This window comes from Saccoglossus kowalevskii, chromosome 9, assembly GCF_978046115.1.
Source record: "Saccoglossus kowalevskii chromosome 9, keSacKowa6.1, whole genome shotgun sequence".
Lineage (NCBI taxonomy): Eukaryota > Metazoa > Hemichordata > Enteropneusta > Harrimaniidae > Saccoglossus > Saccoglossus kowalevskii.
This window is the reverse complement of record NC_140649.1, coordinates 37,541,257-37,568,981: the sequence shown is the minus strand read 5'-3', so window position 1 is coordinate 37,568,981 and position 27,725 is coordinate 37,541,257. Positions and strand designations below refer to the sequence as shown.

Genomic DNA, 27,725 nt, shown 5'->3' with positions numbered 1-27,725 from the left:
TAATTAGCATATATGATGTCATAAATAATTGGGTAAATAGTGTTGTGAAGACTATATCTTCCTAGAAAAAACAATCACGCAATATATACAATTTTCTTTGAAAAAACAGCTTTCTTGGTAATTTATGAATATGCAAATTAGCTAATTAGCATATATGATGTCATAAATAATTGGGCCAATTCACCATCTACATTTTGGTACCAACTTCACTTCTATATCTTCATATGTATTGGAAATATAGATCTTTTAATGATTTCATAATATTTTCAGGTTGCCATAGTAACATGTCAATTTTCACCACTTTTAGGGCATTTTCCGCCCTGGAAACAGGCATTTTTGAAAATTTGAGATAATTTTGCGTAAGAAAAGTCTGTTTCCACAATGTTTGACGTGGGGTGCAGCTAAAACCGTTTTTAGAAGGCTTTTGAGAAGTAGCTTCCAGACTAATAGTTTTACCTTACATGTCATCTGGCGAGTTAGATTATTTAGATGGTGATATCTGTGGTACAAAGGAGGTGATAATACAACTAAGTGCCAGGTCTGGTGATTTATCTTATTTATTTTTAAATAAATTAAATGATGCCCTTCAAAGAGATCCAGATTTGGCGGATATACAACCACATGAAAGAGGCAAACTCCTCCAATCTATGTATATTGTTTCAGGTTGTGATTATATTTCTTTTTTTGTTGGATTTGGTAAAGCTGCTTTTCTCAATGTACTTTTTCAACATTCTAGTTTCATATCAGGAAAATCTGTTCAGGCGAAAGGAAGTCTAAGCGATTGTGACTGTGATGAAAGTCTCTTATCATTTTACAGATTGATTGGAACACTTTATTTCAAACGTTATTTAAGTGAATTTACAGGGGATTATTCTAATCCAGACGATATGTACAAATCAATGATACACCACATAATGATGAATTACATCTTCATCACCTTTAGTTGCACAAGATTCGAAATGTTATTCAAAGTAGAATTCGTGGCGAAGAAGAATGGATGCCAAATCCAACAGCGCTTTATTTTCATTGGTCACGTTCTTGCTTTGTTTCAAAAATTTGGAACCAGGCTCATGAAAGTGAAATTGTACTGCCTGAATATGGAGATCATGGTTTTAGCTTACAAAACAACAGTTTACAAATTATTTGGGATACAAAAGAAAATGTGGAAATGGTAGAAGCCACTGTATTTGAGTATACAAAGGGGTGTGGATGCAAGACTGGCTGCACTGGTTGCTGTTTTGAAATTAACAAAGTGTGGACCTAGATGCAGGTGCAAGAATTGTACAAACACAGGACAAAACCAAGAAGTTGACAGCAAAGATACATCTAATCTAATAGTGGAAGAAATGCAGTCAGCAGATACAGAAAATCTTGAAGTGGAAATTATAGAAGAATAGGAACTTGTAGAGGATGATGTGCGTGAACTTGATGAAGATGAGGAGGCAGCCCAAGCAGATTATGAACAGGAATACAAAGATGAACAATAAAAATAAATAATTACATAACTACAAATAATTTTACAGCCCACATATTGGACGTTGAAATACTGTCAGATGTTGATTACATTCTGCAATATTTTTTTTCCAGTTTTATTGATGTTACAATACACTAAGTCATGTTGAGCAGTGCTCCTCTCCAGTTTGCCAAATTGTAGTACCGTTAAATCAGTATTAAAAGTCGCATTTCTAATTTCATTCTTTTTGAACAACTGAGAACCAAAAATTCACCATTTCTCATGTGTAGATGCTCTAATAGAAGCTGCATCCCTTTGTTTCATTGTATCATTTTAATAGAAGTCACATGCAATGCCTTTCCCTATACGAGTTGTGCATACTAATGAGGTCACATAACTCAAATTTTGTTTACCCTTAAAGTAACAAGGTATGTGGATTATCCAAGAGTATATATGTACCAAGTTTCATTTCAATTTTATGAGATACATGTAGCTGCGAAAGACCTAACCCAGTACTCTTATACAAACTTTCATTAAAGCGGGTCCGTCGTCTCGCTGCGCATGTCCAGAGTTTTTATTTACAAACACCTTTTGTTGCCCACAATGCACCTCGCTATTTTTTTTCTAATTCAAAATGATGTTGAGATATCAGTGGAAAATCTGAAATTTCACCAATAATTTCAACTCAAATTTGGTCTTGGCATTGACCAAGAGCTTTAAAGTTATTGGAAAATCAGTAGAAAGGCTGAAAATTTATTAATTATGCAAAATCAAATCTGTGAATTGCCCATGGGAAATCTGTTGAGTAGTTCTGGAGATATCTATGGGGAAAAACTGAAATGTTGCGAAATGTGCAAACTGTGCGTTGTCAATGGTCATGTATAAAGTTTCATTGAAATCTGTTGTATGGTTATAGAGATATCCATGGGAAAGCTGATAATTCACTAATTATTGTAAAGTAAGTAATTAATATAGACTAACATCAACCAAAAACTAATCAAGTATGTGCTTTGAACCCAATGCATCCATGTACCAAGTTTCATGGAAATCTGATAAACCTTTCCTGAAATAATGGAACAGACAGATTCCATTTGTGTGCTCTTCCTCTTTGGTCGGAAAAGGGCAATGCAGGATCTGGAAATTAATTACCCTACAGGATTCTTCCATCGGCTGGTAAAACCCACTTATTAAATATTTTGATTGCTGATTTTCCCCATAGACAAGCTTGAAGAATAAACCTTTTCCCATATTGCAGAACAAGTGGACATCATGCATTCCACACTTGGCTAAGGAACTAATATAAACACTCTGCAGTAATATTAACATTTCACACCAGTATACAGCAACAGAACTGATTTAAAGGGTAATCTTTAATCACAGCAAAATGTGTAATAACTATAGCTAAATTTTTTTTAAATGCAACTATATATATATTAAATAAAATATAGCTGATTCTCGTACACTTTTGTATCATATTACGTATGCAGTGCTTAATAAGATAAAAAATCCAACTGACAGGCTTACAAAAAGGCGTCAAGTCAGTATTATATATAATATATACACAGTTCAAATAAAACTCAATTCAAATTACACAGACAGTAAAACAGTCAAAACAAAACTAAGTAATAGAAATAATAACTTTTTTTTTTTTTTTAATGTTAATCTCAAATCAACTGAAGTCAAAATGTGGAGATTTAGTTGCACAAATAATATAAGCTAAACAGATAAAAAAAAAAAAACATGAACGTTTCCCAAAGCTATAGATTTAAAATGTACATACTTGTGGTGAAATGAACTGACATTACATGTATGCACAATAATTGTACTAGAAATCTGTATTATAATGGCTACATTTGTGTGATATTTGCATTTTTTTTATAGAAAAAAAATGAGGTTAAACTGACTGTGAAATAAGTTTTCGGCGGACAAGACAAAGGCACTGCTTCAGAAGAATTGCATCATACATAAAACCCACTCAGACACAAGAATAAAATGAAAAGACAGACGAAAAACAACAATTCATTATACAATATGAAAGAGGAGAATTGGTTACTGGAAACAGGTTGAATCAGTTTGTATAAAATTTTAACAGCCATGATAGTAACTACATACATGTACACTATACCAGACACATCTTGGCCCATAAAACACCGAGACAACTAACATCAGTGATTTGTATACAGATAATACAAAGAGCAATATAAACAAGTGGAAAAAATGGTTTCACTTATTTACAATACTGTATCATAATCATTGATTCAATGAAGAAAGTAAGAACTACATGCATACTTTGTCATATCTTGGGCTATATAAACAACAGCCTGTTATTGCGAGTCACACCAATAACATGGAAAGATGCAATGCATATAGACAATGTAGACAACATATGCTACAAATTGCTCTAAATTTCACAATCAGTGATATGCATACATTTGGCTTCAATAAATCCCTGTCTACAACAGTCTTTAATAAGAAGAATCCAGCTGCAAGATGGCTTTGGCCAAAAGCTCCAACAGTTTGCAGAATGTATGGAATTGTTCCTGGGCATTCAACTGGGTTTTATTTAAAATTATAATATTTACACATCAATATACACATTTGTTGGAAGAACAAACATTTGTTTGCAATGTTGATGAAGTATGATTATCAGCTAAGATTCCAACTACGGTAAGTATCGGTGACGTTGAAAACGCAACATAACAGTATATATAACTGCTGGCCACAAATGGGATCAATTTTTTTTTTATTGATCAGCATAAAAAACACTGCACCTGCACATGGGCCAAGTGATGTGATAAAACTCATAGACACTAGTACACCAAACATCTTCTTACAAAGCAGAAAGTTATTGGGCTCTACAGGACAACAGGCATGAAGTAATCTTTGGGTTGGTCAGTCTATGTAACTGGTATGCCCTCTGGAGATAAGGAGTGCAGTTAGAAGATCTCAAGTTTGTTCACTGCAAGTTAATGGCGTGGAATTTGTCAGCAATAACAGAGTAAATAAATTTACTGTAAATTTCATTCATTAAATGTCACTTCTGGAGGAGTTATTTTGCAGGAGGTCTGTACATGTTGTTACTGGCCTTTTCCTCTTCTTGTAGTTGCTGTCTGTAATTCCCAAGCTTTGCTCTAAGATCACCAAATAATTCAATTTTCCTGGCAAGGATTTCATCTAATCTGGTAACATAATCTGTAATGCAAGGAGGGACAAAAAACGTCAGAACATGTGCACCTTTCTAACTGGGGATTTTTTGGTTGAAAAATAACAAATTATGTACAATTCTTCAAAACTTATATATTTATAATGAAGACCTCTTTCCCTAGCAATCAACAAACTGAACAATCTTGACTTTTTGAATTCCATTTTGACTGAAGATCCCTACAAAATCAGTCCTGTTAGAGGACACTTTGTAATCAATCATATCCTCCCTTGGTTTTAACCATGACAAGTGTTAACCATAACCCTGGCTGAATACGCCATACTAGATGGTTGCCTGACAAAAAGATGTAGTTTTTCACTTCCCCTAACGATTTATGGTAGGTACCAATCAAATTGCACGACTGTCAGATAGTGACAGCCATCAAAGAGTAACCATTTATGGCAGAGTTTATTTCCACCCAATGTTTATCATCTTGACTGACGGTGTTACCATGACCACCAAAATGAATATTCATTGAACTCATTGCAAAAAGGCATAAACTTTGCAAATTCGCAGTATCGATCTTGCTGAGACATGCACTTATTCTGTCAGGCGTTAGTGAGGTCTGACGTTCGACTGAGACATGCACTTATTCTGTCAGGCGTTAGTGAGGTCTGACGTTCGACTGAGACATGCACTTATTCTGTCAGGCGTTAGTGAGGTCTGACGTTCGACTGAGACATGCACTATTCTGTCAGGCGTTAGTGAGGTCTGACGTTCGACTGAGACATGCACTTATTCTGTCAGGCGTTAGTGAGGTCTGACGTTCGACTGAGACATGCACTTATTCTGTCAGGCGTTAGTGAGGTCTGACGTTCAACTGAGACATGCACTATTCTGTCAGGCGTTAGTGAGGTCTGACGTTCGACTGAGACATGCACTTATTCTGTCAGGCGTTAGTGAGGTCTGACGTTCGACTGAGACATGCACTTATTCTGTCAGGCGTTAGTGAGGTCTGACGTTCGACTGAGACATGCACTATTCTGTCAGGCGTTAGTGAGGTCTGACGTTCGACTGAGACATGCACTTATTCTGTCAGGCGTTAGTGAGGTGTGACGTTCGACTGAGACATGCACTTATTCTGTCAGGCGTTAGTGAGGTCTGACGTTCGACGAGGGCCTACTCACGCCTACATGTAAGGCTACTGACCAGAATTCATTCACTAATGGAGGGCGAGGGGAATCTTCATAAAGAGTCAAAACAAGTGCAAAATGTACTACCTTCTATATCATAATCTACTTCATCTGTCATTTCAAGTAGTTGAAACTCTTCCTCTATCATCTGTCTGTTTTCTTCCACACTGTTTTTATGGTCATCTATGACTTGTTCTTCCAACTCCTGCAGTTGATTCATCACCTCATGGAGTGTCATCATTTCAGCAGAAACTTCTTCTTCCTGTGTGTGCATCAAGACAACCATTGTTTAAGTTAGTGTCAGGTGACCAACCATGTTCCCTCACTCCCTACCTCCCTCATACATGTATGCCTATTAAAGAGGCAGAAGCTGCATGTGTTGTTAATTCTAATATTTTTTAGTCTATGTACAACTCATCTTTGTACGACCATCTTTGATCCAATTGCGAAATAAATCGTCACGGACATGTATCCTAACATGTATAATCTATGTACCAAGTTTGAATGACAACTGACAAAGCATGTCCAAAATACAACAATTTCAAAAAACGAGATGGCTGCCAGTCGGCCATTTTGAATCGAATCGCTAAACCACTGCATGTGCATATGTCCCACATAAAGAACTAGGCACATGCAAAGAATGAACGGAATCGGTCCAAGGGATTCTGAGATATGACTCCGGACGGATGCACGGACGCACAGACGGACGGACGGACGGACGGAGACCGAATTATAAGTCCCCGTTTTCAGACTTCGTCCGAACGGGAACTAATAAAGATAAAATATGGAGTACATTGTACTTACATTAGCCTCACAGAGAAGAGCTATATCACTGCTTATTGGAGAATTAATATTGTTAGAGACAGGACTAAGGATCTTTTCTGGTAATGGTGCCATTGGATCTCCAGGTCCTAATTCTTTCACTCTGACAACAGAAAGTAATGATATTAGGAGGTGGTTTACAGGATAACACATACTGTACTTCCCCGAGTATAAGCCCACCCTCTGTTTTCAGACATTTAACAGGTTGAGAGCATTCCCGAGTATAGGCCCAGGTTGTTTTTACCGGGCGTCAATGACATTTTTTACAAATATGCATGTAAAAAGTGTATTTCATTGCATAATAATCGTGATTGGTACGGTACCCGGTAGTTTGGTTCCTGCTTTTACGAGAAAACTTGCATTAATTTCAGAGTGCATGGTCGGCGAACGTACAGAACATGGTTCACGCCTTTTCTATTCTGTTATTTACTCAGGATGAACCCTGATGTTACAATACTGAAGTAATCCATATTTCTTTTGAGTAGTAGTTTTAGAAACGCCAAAAATGTGATTGTCAAGTCGTGAAACCTGGGCATTGAACATAGTTTTACTTTTCCGAATAATCCATTGAGACTTTCGTGAATGGGATGTGAACGAGCAAACTATTCTTCGACATGACTCGTTGGCAACCGTAGAAATTTAAATATTTCCTCCACCCTCAGGTTTACCTTTCAAAAAATGCAAATCAACAGGTTTAGGGAAAAAAAAAAATCACCGCTTTTTGACAAAATCAGATTGCATTTTAACATCGCGGTAATTCACTTCCGTATTGTGTTGAAATCAAAGAAAGCTTAGAAAGAACTCCCATGTGCTGAGAGTTTTGGAGACACATTAAAAATTAATTCAAAATTACTTATACTTGAGATATTGATGGAATAGCTGAAAACTAATTATGCAAATAAGGTAACTAATATGAACAGATTTAGGTGTAAAACTAATAAGGTCTGCACAATGTACCAAGTTTCATTGGAATGTGATTAGAACCAAAAAACTATTAATTATTATGCTAATTAGAGAATTAATATGAACAGATTTTAACCCAAAATTAATCAGGCTGTCTATTGTCCTAGAGCATTTATGTACCAAGTTTTATTCAAATGTGATGATCCATACTTGAGATATTAGTATTAATTAATTATGTTAATTAGGTGATTAAGAAGCATAAATATTTACCAAAAACTAATATGGTGCATAGTCTCATAGGTTCATTGAAATGTGATAGGTACTATTTAAAAGTTTCATTGAAATCCAATGAGTGGTTTTTAGACATCAGTGCAACAGCCATAGAACAGCAAAAAATTAACTAATTATGCAAATTAGGTAATTAATTTTTTATCTCAAAATTAATCAGGTCTCTGCATAGTCCTAGAATATCTATGTCGCAAGTCTCATTGAAATGTGATGATTTGTACTTTGGCTGAAAATTAACTAATTATGCTAATAAGGTGATTAATATGCACAAATATTTACCAAAAAACTAATTAGGTCTCTGCACAGTCCTCAAGTAACTATGTACCAAGTTTCATTGAAACGTGATCATTACTACTCGAAATATCAAAAGCTGAAAGTTAATTAATTATGCAAATTAGGTAATTAATATGTACTGATATTACCCTAAAAACCATCAGGTCTGTGCAGTGTCATAGGACACCTATGTACCAAGTTTTATTGAAATGTTATGATTAGTACTTGAGATATCAGTGGAAAAGCCGAAAATTGATTAATCATTATGTAAATTAGGTAATTAATAATATTAACAGATTTTTACCAAAAACTAATCAAATCTGTGCATTAGTTCAGAGCATCCATGTGCCAAGTTTCATTGAAATCCAATGAATGGTTCTTCAAAAATCAGTGGAAAAGTCATAGAACAGCTTAAAATCAGTTAATTATCATGCAAATTAGGTAATTAATATTCATAGATTTTTACCCAAAACTAATCAAATCTGCGCACTAGTTCAGAGCATCCATGTGCCAAATTTCATCAAAATCCAATGAGTGGTTCTTCAGATATCAGTGGAACAGTCTTGGAACAGCTAAAAATCAGCTAATTATCATGCAAATTAGGTAATTAATATTCATAAATTTTTACCAAAACCTAATCAACTCTGCGCATTATCCCAGAGCATCTATGTACCAAGTTTCATCAAAATTTGATTAGTGGTTCTTGAGATAACGGTGGAACAAAAAAAGTGACATACATACATACAGACATACAGACTGGGTAACTGCAAAGACTCCCTTTTGTGCTTCGCACACGGGAGTCAAAAATGACTTCGTCAATAATCGGAAAACTTCGTCCGTACGACACAGCATTTTGATTGGTTAACGACAGACGTGACCTGTTAGGTCAAAGGAAGTTGTTCAGGTCAAATCATGATGAAAAACACCATGGCGGCTTTGTATCGAGAACATTCCACAAGGAAGATAATGATAAAGATCTTGCCTTTGAATGTTTTCCCACAGACCCTACGCATTTTTGCACTGTAAATTCAGATGGTATGTAAACCGTATTGTAATAAAATGAACATGTTTGTTTCTTCATTGTAAAAAGTGTCGTGGAAATCAAAAAGACGTAATATTTATTTGATCCGGTGCTGTGAATGAAAAATGTAATTTGGATAATTTTTTGTGGTTGGGAAGATTATCTTTTCTAAGGTGATCCATGAGTATAAGCCCACCCCCTAATTTTCCCGATTTTACATGTTCAGGCCCCTGGGCTTATACTCGGGGAAGTACGGTATTTTAATTACTGTACAATTCTTACCATGCTATAGAACAATTCACAGAGTTAGCCCAAGGACCATCATAATTGTAAGGAGTTTTACTATCGGTACATTAATTTATGTTTTGTTCATACAGTTTTTGATTCAGGTAGTCTTCATTTTGTTGATATCATTTCTGCTTGTATTAAATTACAGTCAAATCAGTTTGGACGAACTGCTTATAAGCCAGGCATGTATGTAGTGCTCAAACTTTTTGACAAACTAGACATAGAAAAGAAACATAAAATACAATTCACAGCCATAGCAGAACTAGAGATGACAACATAGAAAAGAAACATAAAATACAATTCACAGCCATAGCAGAACTAGAGATGACAACATAGAAAAGAAACATAAAATACAATTCACAGCCATAACAGAACTAGAGATGACAACAAAGAAAAGAAACATAAAATACAATTCACAGCCATAGCAGAACTAGAGATGACAACATAGAAAAGAAACATAAAATTCACAGCCATAGCAGAACTAGAGATGACAACATAGAAAAGAAACATAAAATTCACAGCCATAGCAGAACTAGAGATGACAACATAGAAAAGAAACATAAAATTCACAGCCATAGCAGAACTAGAGATGACAACATAGAAAAGAAACATAAAATACAATTCACAGCCATAGCAGAACTAGAGATGACAACATAGAAAAGAAACATAAAATTAATAGCCATAGCAGAACTAGAGATGACAACATAGAAAAGAAACATAAAATTCACAGCCATAGCAGAACTGACTATAATATTGTAACTTGTAGACACTTACCTATCAGCATATCTGAGTGTATTAAGTGTGTGTTCACAAGACTGCATTCCTGGTGAAATGGTGGCAATCTAAAAGGAAAATCAAAACTCAATCACAAGTGCTCCAAATTTGGACAATAGTTTTAATCAAAGTTTATAGAGTACCTGTTTAAAAGGAATGCAAGCTACTACATAACGTACCATACAAGTCTTTGCTTTATCTCCTATAAATGAGTCCCTCAAAACTTGGGTTAGTTTGCTAGCTCTAAAAGGCACATGGGCTCCTTTGTTTCCTAGTGACCGTATACACTCTTTCAAAGCCAGCAGACTTTTATTGATTTCAGCTCCTTCCATTCTTGTCTGTCTGTTAGCACTGTGGGTGTCTTTACCTCGCTCATTACCTATATGTGGAATGACATAAATACTTGTAGAAGAAATCTTCAAGTGAACAGTCTCTTACATCATACAAGACCATTCAGCATAACATATTTGTTAATCAGTTTGGATACAAATATAGGGTGTTGAATTATTTTGTATGGGTGCTAAAGTCAGTTAAATATGGTACTCAACAATGAGTGCTAAAGGGAATACTTGCCTGCTAAATCAATCAGGGAAAATTTGCCATGAAGTTTCTTAGAGATTTTCTTCCTCAAAATAATCTGGAAGACTGCATGGGATCTTGAAGAATGTTGATTCGCTGATGTCTGGCCAGATGTCCTATAAATATTAAATGCATTGATTAAATATACCGGTACTATGATTTACAATAGTGCAGATAAGAGAATGAGCCACTGACAACCCATTTCTTAGACTATTTTTGTAATGTACATGTACAACTATTGCACACATATGCCCAGGACTAGTAATAAACACAAATCAGATGGAATTTTCCTGCAGCAACAGCCAAACTAATTTTATTTTCTGCGAGTTTTTATGCAAAAGTTTGAAATACACCCTGTTCAATCCTTATTTACTGTTAATAAAACAAAAAATACAACAAGAAATCAGATAAATTGATCAGATTCACAACGAGGAATTTTATAAAAGTGATAAATTTATCTAATTTCTGACAGCAATACCAATTACAAGATTAATATATTTATATATTTTATCCACAAGACAAGAAAGTTGTTGCAGTACCTGACCGCGTTACCATGTTGGATTAAACTTAAAACATCATCAACATTGTGAACTTGAGCTTCTTGTAAACCAACAACTTGGACTTGTTGCTTTCCATCCTCTAGTACACGTAATTTGATTTTTTTATTCAACAGATCAAAAACCTAGAAAAAATGAATAATGAAATAGGAAGCTAAAATGATTGTTGACATTTGGATGCACTGAAAACTTTCAATACAAACATGCATTCAGGTAATCAAATATTTCACAACATAGTCAGTAAAATCTTCAGAAATTATCTTTACCTTGCCACTGTAAATTTCAAAGAAGCTACAACACACTATGATGTCCTTGTTGAACTCTGGTCTTGACATAAATTTAAATACATCCCTGGCAGCCAGTGCATAGATACCCTTAGAGCAGTCCTGTTGTCCTCTTGCTGCAAAGTCACCACCCATTGTCTGTATGTAGTACAGAGTAAAATGTGAATTAAAAGGAAAGTCAAGGCTAACATAATACTCCCAGGAGAAAGAGCTTGGCAAATGTAAGGACATACAATTTAAAGTTTTTTTATATCACTTTTCATTCTCTAAATATTAAACCTTTCATCAATTTATGTAGTCCGCCATCTTGATTCTTCAGCAAAGGATTATGGGTAAAGTATGACATAGAATCTGTTGTCAGAAATTGAGAAAATGATCTATAACTTCAAATTTGCTGAAAGTTTAGAACATGGTAGCATACATGTACTGGTGCCAAACATGCTTTATAAAACAGCTGTCATAGAAACAGAACTGAAAATATTTATTTTTATGTTTGTCTACCAAATGCTCAAATTTTCTTATATTGTATACAATTTACCGATGTGGGTGGGTTCTATAGGTGAAATATTCCCTGTTGTCCAGAAAAAAGGGACAAAAAAGTGTCATTCTATATTTTACGACTAAAATAAAGATTTTTATTTTTTATTTATTTAACGTTTTTGGAAATATCTTCACTTTATGTATATTTGTAAAATTCTAATTTCCATAATTATATACATGAGTAATATGCATAACTACAATTTGAACTAATTCACATCAGTATTTCTCATGTTATAGATAAAATCATTTTCTCAATTTCTGACAACAGATTCTATGTCATACTTTACCCATATCCTTTGCTTGAGAATCAAGATGATTGAATAAATAATACTGATGAAAAGTGATATAAAAAAAACTGTAAATTGCATTCTCCTACATTTGTGGAGCTTTTCTTGAGGGGTCATTATGTTGTTTGCCTTGACTTTCCGTTTATATCATGCAAACCGAATAAGGCTGTTTCATTCAAAGCAAAAAACTTGTTTCATGTATTGAAATTTTACAGGTGTTATAAAGACAATCACAGCTTCTGTTTTAAGCTAATTTTTGACTCTCAAAGAAAACAAATCACTAAATACAACAAGAAGGAAAGTTCTAAATCAAATTTCAACCAGTGATAAACAGGCCAATCAGGCTTTTTGGTGATGATAAATTACAGAAAGTAGCATCACTCACATGAGTCTTTCCACTGCCAGTTTGTCCGTATGCAAAACAAGTAGCCATACCACGGTCAAAAATAGTCTCTACTAAAGGCTTGGCAGTATACCTGAAAGAAATAGAACATGTAGCAATTGAATAGCTACAAACACACAGAAAAGAATTTCCTGACCATCTTTAGATTGGTTGCACATGGAACAGGCATGATGTACAGCGCCCTCTGGTTGCAAATCATCACACTTTTTTTTTTATTCAAAATAAAAGATGGTGTAGAAACATTCATAATTGCACATACATGATATTATTGCAATACCCTTTCTGAATAAAAATAAACCTAAAATGAAATATTAAAGCGCGGTAGTCGTCACACTACGCATGTGCGAGACATATGGGTCTCATACAAACAAAGATGGCGACTTTGACTGTTGCGCAGATCAACGAGTACAAACTGAGACGTTTCCAAGCTTCAATTAAGTAATTTTCATGTTATTGGAAGGTATCGAAGGAGTCACTGGCGGTAATCAGTGCAAGTCGCGCCAAGGTCAAACCTCATTCTTGTGATTTCTTGAATTTGAAGAGCACATTGGATTGTGGGACGACTACCGCACTTTGATGATAACACAATCTTATTTGGTTATGTTCATCAATTATAATATTAAAATCTCTCAATATAATATATTTATTGACAAATAAACCAAATATTAAATATGTCAAATATCCAACACAAGTCAAAATGAAATGGATAAGACACTGAAAGCCTACTATAACTGTTAATTTTGTTTTCAATGATGAATTCATGAATGATGAATTTCCTCGGTGAGTAATATCCCCCCCCCCAAGAAATATGTGCGCAGAATTTGTTTTTTTATTTCAACTTTTGCTATCATCCCCACCCACCCCCAAGAGGTTATAATGGTCTATCCCTGATTAGTAGCACCATGTGCTTATGGAAATTTACAAAGGTTTTCAATTCTCAAAATATCAAAGGCATTAAATCAAAGTTTAGGTTTGTACGTGTTACATATTGAAGAAGTGCTTCTAATAGAAGAAATATGGTAATGATGAGTAACCAATAATGTGTTAGTTGTGCAAATGACTGATGAGTCAAGTCAGAAAACTAAAAATAGGTACATGTATGCAGCATTTTCTCTATGACGCCCAATTGTGCATCCTTAAAAAAATACTCTTGGGGTGAAAATCAGCCATTCCTCACTGCCCATTGAATTCTTTTAATGGTGGCCTGTGTGTGTATTGGGACAACTAACTTGCTGATACAAATAACAAATCATCCTCTCATGTATTTTGTTTAAAATGGTGTGGCCATATATTTTAAAACATAACCTTCTTCAGATATGCGTATATGAAAATTGGAATAGCCTGCATTGAATTTCTGGGGTGCGCGTGTTGAAGGCGATGAGCCAAGCAACTATTTGATCTGAAGTGGCGACAATCCCCCTCAAAAACACAAAGCTGGAGAAAACACTGCATGTACTCATGAAATGGGTATAAATTGTAACACTCACCTGTATACCATCTCATTGGTTGAGTTCTCATCAAATGAATAATCAAATCGAAAATTCTGATTATCTAAATATTTGGTTAGATCTACTTTTGTTTTAGGTTCATGGACGAGGACATTGTCTTTGTTAGGCACAGTGACTACATCCAGCTCTTTTCTATTAGACTCTGTAAACAACAATAAAAAACATACATTGTCAGTGTAAGCAGAGAATTTACTGTACAAAGAGGAAAGTCGCTTTTAAAACGTAAATATATAGCATAGCTGAACCCAAATACCTTTTTTGTTCAAAGGCCTTTTTCTAACACACACAGTTATCTGATGGTCTTCGATCTGAAATAAATGAAATTATATCATCAGCTTACAACAGTGTCATGTAATTCAAATCATCCTATGTCATGATGCATGGCTTACAACAAAGAATTTTGTCATGGCTATCACCAAGTTGTAAAGTGGTTTGCTGCTTACTCTGCTTCACCCATTCTTACTCAATATGCTGATCATTTGCTTGAGTTCACAATACATTGTAATTTTCTGGACTGCTTACTTATACTGGTGGATGAACTCTGAAAACCATGAATTAGGTACATCATTGTCATAGAAGATGCTCAATTGTGTGAGTTATGAAAACCATCAAGTTACAAAAATTACCATGCCTATATTTTAGAAACCACGCCCACTTTTAAGAGTCCACATTCAAATTGTAAGTCTATGTTCAATTAACAGTTAACAGAGTTACGGGCAATATACATTTCTGAATGTCCACATTTAAGTAAATCAAACTTTAATTTAACAGTTAAACTTCAAGTTACAAGCAACATAGATTTGCTGTTTTGTATATACAAATTGTAATTTGGGATGTGAAGATACAATTTTTGATGTGCAGACACAATCTATGAATTGCACTAATGTTATTAAAGGTTTATACAAAAACACATAAATTACAGTTTTGAATACTTACTACATCATCATTTGATATAGGTCTGTATTCTAAATCAGCCTGAAATTCTCTAATCATCATCAAAGTATCATAGTTTGGATTATCTGCATCCGGATCCTGTAATCAAACAACCAGACATGAAGTGTGTAAAACAAAATACAAAGACAGCAGAGATAGGATATGAAAACAATTTTAACAAACACATACAGTTTGTTTTTGCTGTAATAACTCCTGTGCTCTCATCCTCCTCTCCTTACGGTTCTTTTCAAGTTTTTCTATTTCTTTAACACAATTAGAACGTCTTCTAGCTGTAATGACAAATATTGGATATATAAGTTAGTACCTTTGTGCTACAGAAGAAATGCAATATAGTAAAAGCATTTAGATTTGGGAGTCTAGGAAAGAGACACTGAGTCAGTACCCCCATCTCACGACAATTTTTATTGGCATACTACTAAAGCAAATATCAACAACATTTGTATATGCGAATGTAAAACATAGTCCCAATGGGAAAAAATAAGTTTCATCAATCTCATCACATCCTTACACAGAGGAAATGGAGTAAACAACCTACATGCTGGATTTTCTTTCTTGATTGCTTGTACTGATGGAATTGAAGGAAGATCTGCTCCATTCTGCACTGGACGGGATACAAGTACACTTGGACGTGACCTTGCTGAAGGAACTGAAAGTACAAAAATATTTATATCAGGACTTAAACTACATTTCGGAATAACTTTATCATGCAGTTTCCTTTATGTATATTACACGACCCATGAAGAATAAATATTTTAAATTTACATTCAATCTTATTGCTAATTTTAATTTTGACACCAAAAATACCTTAAACTCATTGAAATTTTGAAAAAAAATGCATCCAGAAAATACCAGTCAGTGTTCATCTAACCCTCATTTTTTACAAAATTTCCTTAGATTCTCTGAGAAAATGGAGAATCAGAGAAACATTTTTTTTTCAGATGTATTTTTGATGTACATGTACCTAGTAACCCCATCTTCTCAAAATTCAATTTAGAATCATTCATCAATATACCCATGAAAATCACATGAACAGAGGCAATGTGCAGCACTCTGCTGGTGTACATTTCATATATTTAAAATTAAGGGTCAATTTAGCAGGATTCATGATCTAAAAATGGTGACAATCATCTACATGTATACAATTCTGCAATATAAGTATGTATATTCTAGACAATGCACACTATTGTCATTTAGGTACACACCATACTTGTTCGACTTAGTAGCCACCCCTACTTTTGGGACATTATTATTTTCAGGGTTTTTGCTGAATGCCAATCCATTCCAAAATGTTCCAAAATTGACTGTCTAGTCGTATAACCTTGTCTTTAGCATTTTTTAACTTTTCAAATTTATATAATACAGCATGGATATTGACTGTCATGAATATCGTGCCAATGCATAGACCACAGTAGCCATGCATAAACTACACTTCAACAAACACCTGTTAACAACCATAAAAGGCGGTAATTACTTCATTCCATATTCAGTCTACCTTTCAAAAATTTATAATTGCGAATAGTACTTCACTATCAAGTTACCAGATTGCCATTTGGTATTCCCAGAGAATTGCATCAGTACAACACTGCATTCTCATTGGTTAATAACAGACTTAACCTATCAGGTCAAACTGTGCCAGAAAATAACATGGGGGAAATTGCTTTGCCTTGAGAGTTTGTGTACCATCACATTTAACAACTTGGACTTTGTTTTCCCCCACGACCCTAATAATTTTTACATTGTAAATTCTGATGCTACAACTATTGTAGCATAAAATATGCATATTTTTTTGTAACCATTTCACAATTTTATTTATCATAAAGGGAGGTAAATATTCTCCATGGCGAACTAAATTTGTCATTTGCATAAGTTTCAAGGGGGCTGCTCGGCTAAGTGCCGAACCCCTTAAAATACATGATTTCTGGACGTTTAGTCGAACAAGTACGGTACATTACTATTACATGCACATCAATCATATGAACTGTTTGGATAGCAAGGGTATATAGGCAACATGAAAACCTGCAATTTCATTGTTCAGAACAATCAGTGTTTGCCAACTTTGAATACAACAATGGTATCCACAGAATGCTTGATATTTGGATTATTGTTGACCAGCAGGTTTACTCTTTACTATTGTAATGTCATCCCTATACCACTTGACATTTTACTGTGTACATGAGATGACTAGTTAGTTATGAGAGATCATGGACATGCACACAACTACATCAGAGATAGATTCACATAAAAAGAATATGAAAATTATGATAATATACCATCAACTTATACACATACAGATTATGATAACACCACCTACATGCACATATACATGTATTTGAACTGTCTAAATATGTCCTTAGTAACATTGGTAAATACAACAAAAAATTATTGATGACAATGTTACTCAATTTTCTATGAAAAGACAAAGCTTGCTGATTGCAGCCAGCTTGGATGTAAAGTTACACCTTTAATGTACATATTTACTGTAAGCAAACTAATTGTCAATGTACTGTAAACAGGATTAATTTTAACTGATCTTTAATTTCACTTCACATATTAAGTTTTAAATTCACATATTTTTCAATTAAACAACAAGTTTCATTGTAATTGTATAACTTCATGCGTATTAAAATTAGTGGATACATGTAGGTCATGTATTAGTGGATATAATAATGCATCTATAGTACATACGGCTATGTACAATGTAATTACCGTAGTCATCTGGGATAGTTTGAAAAAACAAGAACAGAGAAAATGAAGTTAGTACTAAAAGACAAACATTTAGCATGGAATAATTCAATGGACACAACAATCCATGTAAATTATGAACTATGTTATGCGATGAAAAAACATCTGCATGCGTACAATCCAAAACACACATAGCCCTGTGGTTGTACTGTTAAAGAGTCTGGAAAGTCACATCAATTGAAAAGTTTTAATGTCTTTTACATTACATTTCATTACAATAAGAGTTCATGTCATTGAAGTTATTTGGACTTCATGAAATCTTGTAAGAATTTACCATTTCATCTTCATTTATTACTATGCTTAAGTATTTTTAAAGTTGCCATCTGGTTTATTACAAATTACAATTAACAGGTGATGTCAGTTAATTATTAACTAAAGAAACTATTTATAATTTCTCAATTTCTGCCAAAGGACAAATATATAGCATGTGTAGAAATGCATATACACAACTTTTGCACAATATCGACATGGACTATACATGTAGCAATGTAATTAAAAAAATTGAAATATTTTTTTTTAAATATTTCTCAGCTATAAAGCACTTAAAACCTAGAATTATGATAAAATATTTTAAATTCAAAGCAGTTTTTTACTCCTGTGCATGCTACTGCACATATAAGTCATGCATTATGGAACTGTCATTAATGATAAGATATCACATATTGAAAACTTATTATATTAACATTATCATTCATATTCATATACAACTTTTTATGTCACCAAGCACAATTTTGAAATATGAAGAAATAACTGAAACTGAATACCAATTTTAAATGACATTTCTGTCTTTCGTTTCTCAAAAAATTGTCCAGTATCATTTTCATTTTTGGTACTCCAATAATGGCATTGAGAAATTTCCAAATTAATGTGGACTTGTTTTTTCTTGATGACTACAAACCTTCTAATGTTGTTACAAGCACATTTTAAACTGTACAATATCAGAAACATGAATATTATCTGGGCTTACTTTGGCTCAGTTTCCTATCCTTCGCCTCTAGGGTCTATGTTTTAGCAGAATATCATAAAAACTATTGCAATGATTATTAGTTTCCTTTTAGTATTATAAGATTACCAGGTCATCTAAAGGTCAATGCAATATATTATATATAAGTTATTAACAAGAATAAGACTGACTACATAATTAGCAGCTTCATTTCTATGCAATACAACATTTATACAAATACCAAGACATACAAGAAGTGATATACTTTCAATAGCTCATAGATGTATATGTATATTGGCTGTTCATCTAATTATTATCAAGTACTGTCAGTATATTTTAATAATATTAGTAGTAACTAACATCTGTCATCAGCTTAATATAAGGAACAATTTAAAATTAAAATATTTTCAAATGAGATTACATGGCCATGCAACCAATGAGAATTGCCGTAAACTGAATTAATTACAGGATAAACTAATTTCATCAAGTGGGGAACATTGTATTATCACATAATATCTATCACATAATTTAGTTAAAGATCAAAACTATGAACACAAAAACTAGGAAGGACTTTTCCATGAGGAATTTTCATTAAGTTTTTGTCAGCTTTTCAAGGCTGTCCAGTAGCCTAATTTCTTTTCAATATTTTGACACCATTTATTGAGAACATGTATGTGTACATTTACTATGGAATCTAAAAGTTAGCAATGTTGGGTAGTTTGTGCATGCGCCACAGTACAACCCATACACAATGACCTTATCACAGTGCATGAATCTTAGTACAACCCATACAGTGATCTATTAGTCCATAGCTACAATTAGTCTGGCTCACCAACATTTAAATAAATTATGTGGGCTGCCATGTTATATACTTATTAAAAATTTACATTTTAGTATTCAAAATTCCAAACTTCATCCATTAATAATGTAAACATTACGATTAAACAAAGTTATTTCTGTCACTAAAAAGTGCGCAATAAATAAAAATTACACATGCCCAAGTTTTAGCCAATGTTATTGTCTGTGCTTACCAACAAGTCACTGGCTATTGTCAAGGTATGCATGTACAAAAGAACAAAGTCCATTTTTTGTGTGTGCTGGTGTCTTGGAACTCTGCCCAAGACTATATCCTAGCTACATTGTATACAAACATTGGTACTTTACTGTACTTATGACAGTACATGTAATTGACCTTATCTTAGCTCATTGAAAGAGGTTATTCAAGGGTGTCGCCCAAATAAATCCTTGAAATTGTGAGATACAGGACAGAGTTGTATTTAATAGTGAAGCCATATTCAAAATCAAAGAAAGCTTAGAAAGAACTCCTGTGTGCTGAGAGTATTGGAGACACATTAAAAATTAATTCAAAATTACTTGAACTTGAGATGTTGATGGAAACGCAGAAAACTAATTATGCAAATTAGGTAAATAATATGAACAGATTTAAGTGTAAAACTAATAAAGTCTGCACAAAGTACCAAGTTTCATTGAAATGTGATTAGAACCAAAATAATATTAATTATTATGCTAATTAGAGAATTAATATGAACAGATTTTAACCCAAAATTAATCAGGCTGTCTATTGTCCTAGAGCACTTATGTACCAAGTTTTATTCAAATGTGATGATCAATACTTGAGATATCAGTATTAATTAATTATATTAATTAGGTGATTAAGAAGCATAAATATTTACCAAAAACTAATGTGGTGTATAGTCCTAGGTTCATTGAAATGTGATGGGTACTCATTAAAAGTTTCATTGAAATCCAATGAGTGGCTTTTAGACATCAGTGCAACAGCCATAGAACAGCAAAAAATTAACTACTTATGCAAATTAGGTAATTAATAGGCACAATTATTTATCCCAAAATTAATCAGGTCTCTGCACAGTCCTAGAATATCTATGTCGCAAGTCTCATTGAAATGTGATGATTAGTACTTGAGATATCAGGTGAAAAGCTGAAAAATAACTAATTATGCTAATAAGGTGATTAATATGCACAAATATTTACCCAAAAACTAATTAGATCTCTGCACAGTCCTCAAGTAGCTATGTACCAAGTTTCATTGAAACATGATCATTACTACTTGAAATATCAAAAGCTGAAAATTAATTATGAAAATTAGGTAATTAATATGTACTGATATTACCCTGTCTGTGCAGTGTCATATGACATATATGTACCAAGTTTTATTGACATGTTATGATTAGTACTTGAGATATCAGTGGAAAAGCCGAAAATTGATTAATCATTATGTAAATTAGGTAATTAATAATATTAACAGATTTTTACCCCAAAATAATAAAAATCCGCGCATTAGTTCAGATCATCCATGTGCCAAGTTTCATTGAAATCCAAAGAGTGGTTCTTCAAAAATCAGTGAAACAGTCATAGAACAGCTTAAATTCAGTTAATTATCATGCAAATTAGGTAATTAATATTCATAGATTTTTACCCAAAACTAATCAAATCTGCATATTGGTTCAGAGCATCCATGTGCCAAGTTTCATCAAAATCCAATGAGTTGTTCTTCAAAGATCAGTGGAACAGTCATGGAACAGCTTGAAATCAGTTAATTATCATTCAAATTAGGTAATTAATATTCATAGATTTTTACCCAAAACTTAATCAACTCTGCGCATCATCCCAGAGCATCTATGTACCAAGTTTCACGAAAATTTGATTAGTGGTTCTTGAGATAACGGTGGAACAAAAAAAGTGACATACATACATACATACAGACAGACATACAGACAGGGTAACTGCAAAGACTTCTTTTTGTGCTTTGCACATGGGAGTCAATTAGTACCGCATGATCAAATACAATTTCCCCCATACACAGAATTAAGGAAGGCAAGTTAGAGGAAATGACAAATATCCTACTAGATTGATATTTTCTAATTCATGAAACATACTTTTTGATGGTTCATGTCTTGGTGCCTTGATTGGTTTGTTTTCCTCAGTACGTGCAAGGTCAACATCCCCTCTACCAGTCTTCTTACTAGCCCTCACAGGGGGTGGTGGTGCAACCAACTCAGGGTTCAAGGCAAAGATTTGATCAACCTCAATCTGGAATAACAATGGTGGAACAAACAATGCTTGAATGGGAGAAAAACATTAAATGTTTTGGAAACGCTTTATACTACATGTAGTAGATAAATGCACATGTGAGAATATGATATAAATTTAGAATCTGTGTTCCAAACTTTACTTGAATATAAAAATCGAATGACGCTAACCTTGCATTTCCACTAGTGTCAAACAACAAATAAATGCAGTGAATAAAAGCAATCTTATTAAAGTTGTATTAATGTATCAGATATATTTTGTTGGTGTCATTTCCAGTATTACATTGTAGGTGTGTGCCTTGTACAAAATGCAAGAATTATGGTATTAGCAAGATATCTGGGTCAGAAATTGTTAGCAGCCGATCATTGGGAGCCTTTATGTAGGCATTAACAAGTGCATCAAATCTCACACGAAACTGACATCTCTCTAATGTGGCCTAATTATTCAAAAAGTCAGGTTTTTTTTTTGATGAACACCCACTTGCTCTGTCCTGTCCCATTCTTTCTAAATTTCATAGCATCCATTGTCACTACGTTCAAGCGAACATGTAACATTTTATAGTTCCAAGGCTAGTGTTGAGAGTGTTCCAAAGCAGGATTTGAAAAGAGTGTTGCATGGAGGGATTTTAGGTATTCCAGAAAAAATAAATCAGTCACGTTCTAACAAGCATAACTCAGAGCACCTCAACTGCCAACAATTCAAGCTTATGTTCATTACACATGTTCATGACTTCAAATAAGTTTAACAGATAATACAGTTTTAACACATTGGAAGCCACAATTTGACTCCATACGTCTATTATCTCATGATATTAAAACATTTGACAGCATTGTCATACCTCTTTGCCCTTTGTTTCTCCTTTTTCAAACCACTCCACAGTGACACTTTGTGCAGCTTCATTGGCACCACTGATCACTGCTGAGTGAACACGGCCTACAGAAAAAAACAAAAAACAGAACTGAACCAAGTTACATGACAGCTACAGTTGCACTGAAATCATTCTTTATATGGGTCTTGAGAATATATGTAACACATTTGATGAAGTTCACAAAAGCATTGAAAGCAAACGCCTTAATGTCCAATGTGTTTGCATTTTGATTTCTATATATATATTATTCCATAAATGCTGAGTCATTTTTGTCCTTGAAAATGGATGCCCTCTTAAATTTGAAGTTCAAGCTTTGACATTGTGCAAGATAATCATTTGCTTGCATTTGTCTATGCACTATTCAAAAGCATTAATAAAATGATATTAGCCAAAACAATCACCATCTTCTGGATGCATCCACATATTAATATTTATCACATTTCCCAGCAATGCATGCAATTTCACATAAAGCCATTGAATAATCTCAAAGTGCAAATTTTAATTGAGCTACTGCAGATGAACATTATACATTTGTGTACACGTACATCTAAGAAATTGCAACTATTCTAAAGACATTGAAATCAATATGTACATAGAGTGTAAACAAATCTGAGACAATTACATACATTGTATACAATGAACATATTATTTCACAGTGACCAGAAACGCAATTATTCTTCTGAAAATTTGGGTGCCTACATTGTGGCATTCACACAAAGATGTATTTTGTTTCATTTTACAAAAGATCTCAATGCACTAAATGCAAATCACACGATTTTTTTTTAGCACATCATCACCTGCTGACGCATTATACCATTCACATCTGATATCTATTGCTTTCAGCAGAGAATGAGTTAATGAAAATTATTACAAAAAATTTGTTAGATCACAAATATACATAAATGTACAATTCTTAACAAATGTGATTCTTAACATTGACGAATGCTCCAATATTTCCTACAACATTTTCATAATATTAAATACATTGCATAATAGCCCCAACAGGGTTCTCCCCAGGGCTTTTTTATGTGTTCCCACCTCGGCGCTTGATTTCATATTTGACATGCAATATAAGATGTGAAAAAGCTTTGTTCGCCACGCCGGTCGGCCCCGACCGTCACTCAAAATTAGTGACCACCACGGAAATGCTTCCGACGAGGACTATTGTCCGATTGTTGCTATAATTATGTACCGACCAACACGCATCCTGCCAGTCGTGGATTATAATTTATAAACAATAGACCTAGTCGCACGATACGTAGCGCATAGTCAAATTTGTGGAATTAGCACCTCTTTGTTTGTAAGTAAATAGTTTCTGCGATAGACACAGTCTTTAGATTGAAAGCTAAAATTATTTCAAAATCAATTCCACCTCAATATAACATGGTCAAATCAGTTCACGCTACTCAAGAAAAAAACGTGTTTATTGCGTGATTTGGTAAAATACATTTGAACTGTTATCATTGCGAATCATGTAAAAACTCTTCTTTCATGACCTAATTTATCTTTAAAAAATTGTAAATCACCTCTTTCGAAAGCTGTCATGCAGTTTTCAATTGAAATCGATGCCAACACATCGTGCTACGACATCGCTTTACTTCCGCAGTGTAATTTTTATGATCACTACCATTCGGAAAACTTCGGGTTCTACCGGCATTACCATGCGGCATTTTGATTGGTTAATGGAATTCTTGACCCATCGGGTCAAAGGACACATGCTAATGTTTCACAAACATCATGGCGGGTCTGTTTTTTTTACCGAAGCGATCAAGTGATCAAAAATAATCGCTCCCGATAAAAATAAGTCGGATTTTACTTACATTTCATATCAAAAAAAAAAGAAGTAAAATTTGTTGAGGAATTATTGCTATAACTGGTGTATAACATGGCCAAGTAAGTTATGTCACGTCGTAACTTTGATGATCGTTTTGAAGCTTTATTTGTTCGCTCATTACTGTAATTGTAAACGTTTTAGAAGTTGATGGTACGAATAATAAATTACAACAATACGTCAATTAATTACGTGATCGATTTTTTGAAGGAGAATGTTTTTGGAGTGAATAAAATTATGAGATTCGTGAACATAAGTCTGGCTTAACGTTTTGAATGAGTTTCCTTCAACATTTTACAAAACAATTAAATTGCAACAATAATGTATTTGTGTTTGTTTTTAGTCTGCAGCATTTGTATTTCGAGAATGTTTCAAACTCTTCTAAATTGTGAAACATAATGTGTTGATTCCATTAAAAAAAATATTTGCCCTGTGACTGAGCTCACTAATATTCATAATTGTAAATAAGTTCTGTTAATCAATGAAGGAAAGATATGTAATTGATATGCAAATTATTATGCAAATTAGCCCCGACGCTATGCATTTTTTCTGGGGAGAACCCTGAGCCCCAATTATGCTTTATAAAATAATCTCAGAATGCAACTTTAATCAGTTAATGTTAAAGCTTTTTTATTTAGGCAATTAAATGCATGATGAACCATTTTTATGATACACTATCAAGTCTGCTTGTATAATTATACAGGATCCCAGTCAGTTAACATATTTGTTTTAATTTCAGACACCTGCTGCTTACTATGCAAAACTTGACACCGATGACCCCAGGAGAGTTCACTGTGCAGGCCATGTGGTATACATGAAACAAAGAGGGGGCAGGGGAGTGTGCAACTTGCAAGTGAATACAATACATCTATGTTACACCTGAACACAATTGTTTGTATCCTCACGTATATAATGCATGTAATTCATTGGATTTTCCAGTTGCCTTAATGCAGAAAAATACAGACTTTCCCTATACTATTATTTATATGCAAAGGCCAACTTTGCATTGAAAATGGATGCCCTCTCAACTCCCAAATTCAAGCCCTCATTTCCTAACAAAATGAATGTCCAAGAGAACAATTAATAATTAACATGGCACCTCATGTAACCATCTTTCATCACTAAACATATATGGTAATACATTACAAAGACCAATAAAAAGACCACATACAGATACAGGTACAGGTACATGTATGATGCCAGGGTTCTAAATACTGAACTTTACATGATGTGCACGTAACACATGTAAGACAAGTAAAATATTTAAGTCAATACTACATACAGATTTCATGGAGAAAAACATAGTAAAAACTCAAGTCAGCATGTGTGTCCAAGTCAAATTCAGAAGTCACAGACACAGGACTGTTAAGATAACTTGATGTAATTTTACCATGGTTTGATTCCAGAAAAATAAAGCAACCACAAACTGATGATACTGCATAATCTGATGATTTGACCAACACATAAATCAATTAACTTGGTGCAAGTTACACTACATTGCATTTTACCCCCCCCCCTACATGACAATGGCCTCCAATAAAAAATATAAACAGACATGTAAACAGGCAAGCCCCAAATGTGTTGAAAGCTGTCTAGACAGCTTAGACATTTTCTATGAAATGTTGATAAGCATAAACTGAGCACACTATCATTTTATCTGATTTACGTATGTGGATTAACATAGAATGCAGCATTCTTATGAAACTGGACTAGAGATTTTAGCTGATCTTACCATATGTGTAGGGATAAAGGGGTGTAGTTTAGTTTAAAAATGTGTAGGTGAAATTTGAGTACCAGGTTTTGGAAATCTGATAGTTGTTGAAATGATTTTACAGTTTGTGATTAGGTGATGTAGACAATTATTCTGACTGACTGAAATAGAACTTATATTTCTTTTTTATTTACTGTGTCGAAAATTGAATTAACTTTGAAGAAATTCATGCAAATGTATGTAGCCATTCAAAGAGAATGTACAGTCAGTTGTGATCAGGTGCCTGCTTCAGTGTACATCAATGTAATCATGTGTGGCACTGTTTGTGTACTTGACATGGAGTTGCACATTACAACAAAAACAAGGGGCGTATTTCAAGCTACTAGTACCATGTACAGACCCCCCCCCCCACAAGAAATAAATCTAATTTCCAACATTACGTCACCGTGGCGTGGTGAAAATATGACAATATTAGTAGCAACTGAGTCAGTTACCCAAATGCAACGTTTCCCGTCAAAAAGATCAGCTAAATTTTTATCGTGACTATTAGAAAACAATACAGGTGTTCACACCTTTGACCGGTATTGGTGATTCACAGTGACTAATTGAATTCATTTCGTTGATTGTGCATCGAAACATTATATTGCAGTTAGATATTATAGTAATATTTACGCGTTACCATGGCGGCAAACAGGTAGTTGTTTTCTTTAGTCGACGACATTTTGGCTCCTAAAGCACCGAAAACAACGATCATGTTTCGGACTATGTCACCGTTTATATCCGGCGTGACTCAGTCACGTAAGGTCAACGAGTGTATTTTGATAGTCTAAAAAGAAAAACACAATAAAGCGCCAGATAAGTGTATTCAACATGATGTCCTGCTATTTTGTTTTCTTGGATGGAAACACTAGAGCGAAAAACAACAGTGTATTTTTAAAAGCCGGCGGTGAACATACACAAGAAAACAAGCAAGTTGCCATATTTTTTCGAACTTTACCGTCGGTCCGCTGAATGTCGACGCTCAGTCCGACTTTTAGGCTGGCGAAAGACATTTTCCAGGTCTTCTGACTGTCTTAGTGCATCAACAGGATAAAATATAAACAGTATCGCTCACACTGTGGAAAAAATTATGTCCAGGGTAGAGAGAATCCAATATGAATCGGTTCAATTTCAGTCAAAAGAAAATTTCGTTGGAAAATTTGAATAAAGTTATCACACATGCGCAATAGTGATGAGGTCAGATTTCCCAGAAAGCACGTCGTGTCCGGTTTGCGCGCCCTCTACGAATT

General features: G+C 34.1%; 1 protein-coding gene across 1 annotated transcript; it reads right to left on the bottom strand.

Moving 5' to 3' along the window:
• Positions 1-2,805: 2,805 nt before the first annotated feature.
• On the bottom strand, positions 2,806-27,725 carry LOC100373619 (kinesin-like protein KIF2A). Its single transcript, XM_085503476.1, has 17 exons — positions 27,434-27,725; positions 22,865-22,959; positions 21,873-22,026; positions 15,805-15,915; positions 15,438-15,538; positions 15,252-15,347; positions 14,569-14,623; positions 14,295-14,457; positions 12,790-12,880; positions 11,560-11,715; positions 11,276-11,418; positions 10,731-10,852; positions 10,337-10,536; positions 10,158-10,225; positions 6,593-6,713; positions 5,876-6,050; positions 2,806-4,645 (listed from the first exon to the last, which is right to left on the bottom strand). Exons 1-17 carry the CDS (start codon positions 27,486-27,488, stop codon positions 4,503-4,505), a joined length of 2,049 nt encoding a protein of 682 aa, XP_085359602.1. The 5' UTR covers positions 27,489-27,725; the 3' UTR covers positions 2,806-4,502.

Coding starts and splice junctions, on each gene's coding strand:
- LOC100373619 (XM_085503476.1), bottom strand. CDS start 27,488: ATGTCTTTCGCCAGCCTAAAAGTCGGACTGAGCGTCGACATTCAGCGG. Junction 22,960..27,433: donor CGACATTCAGCGGACCGACG/GTAAAGTTCGAA, acceptor TTTTTTCTGTAG/GCCGTGTTCACTCAGCAGTG. Junction 10,537..10,730: donor TTCCCTGATTGATTTAGCAG/GCAAGTATTCCC, acceptor TTCCACATATAG/GTAATGAGCGAGGTAAAGAC.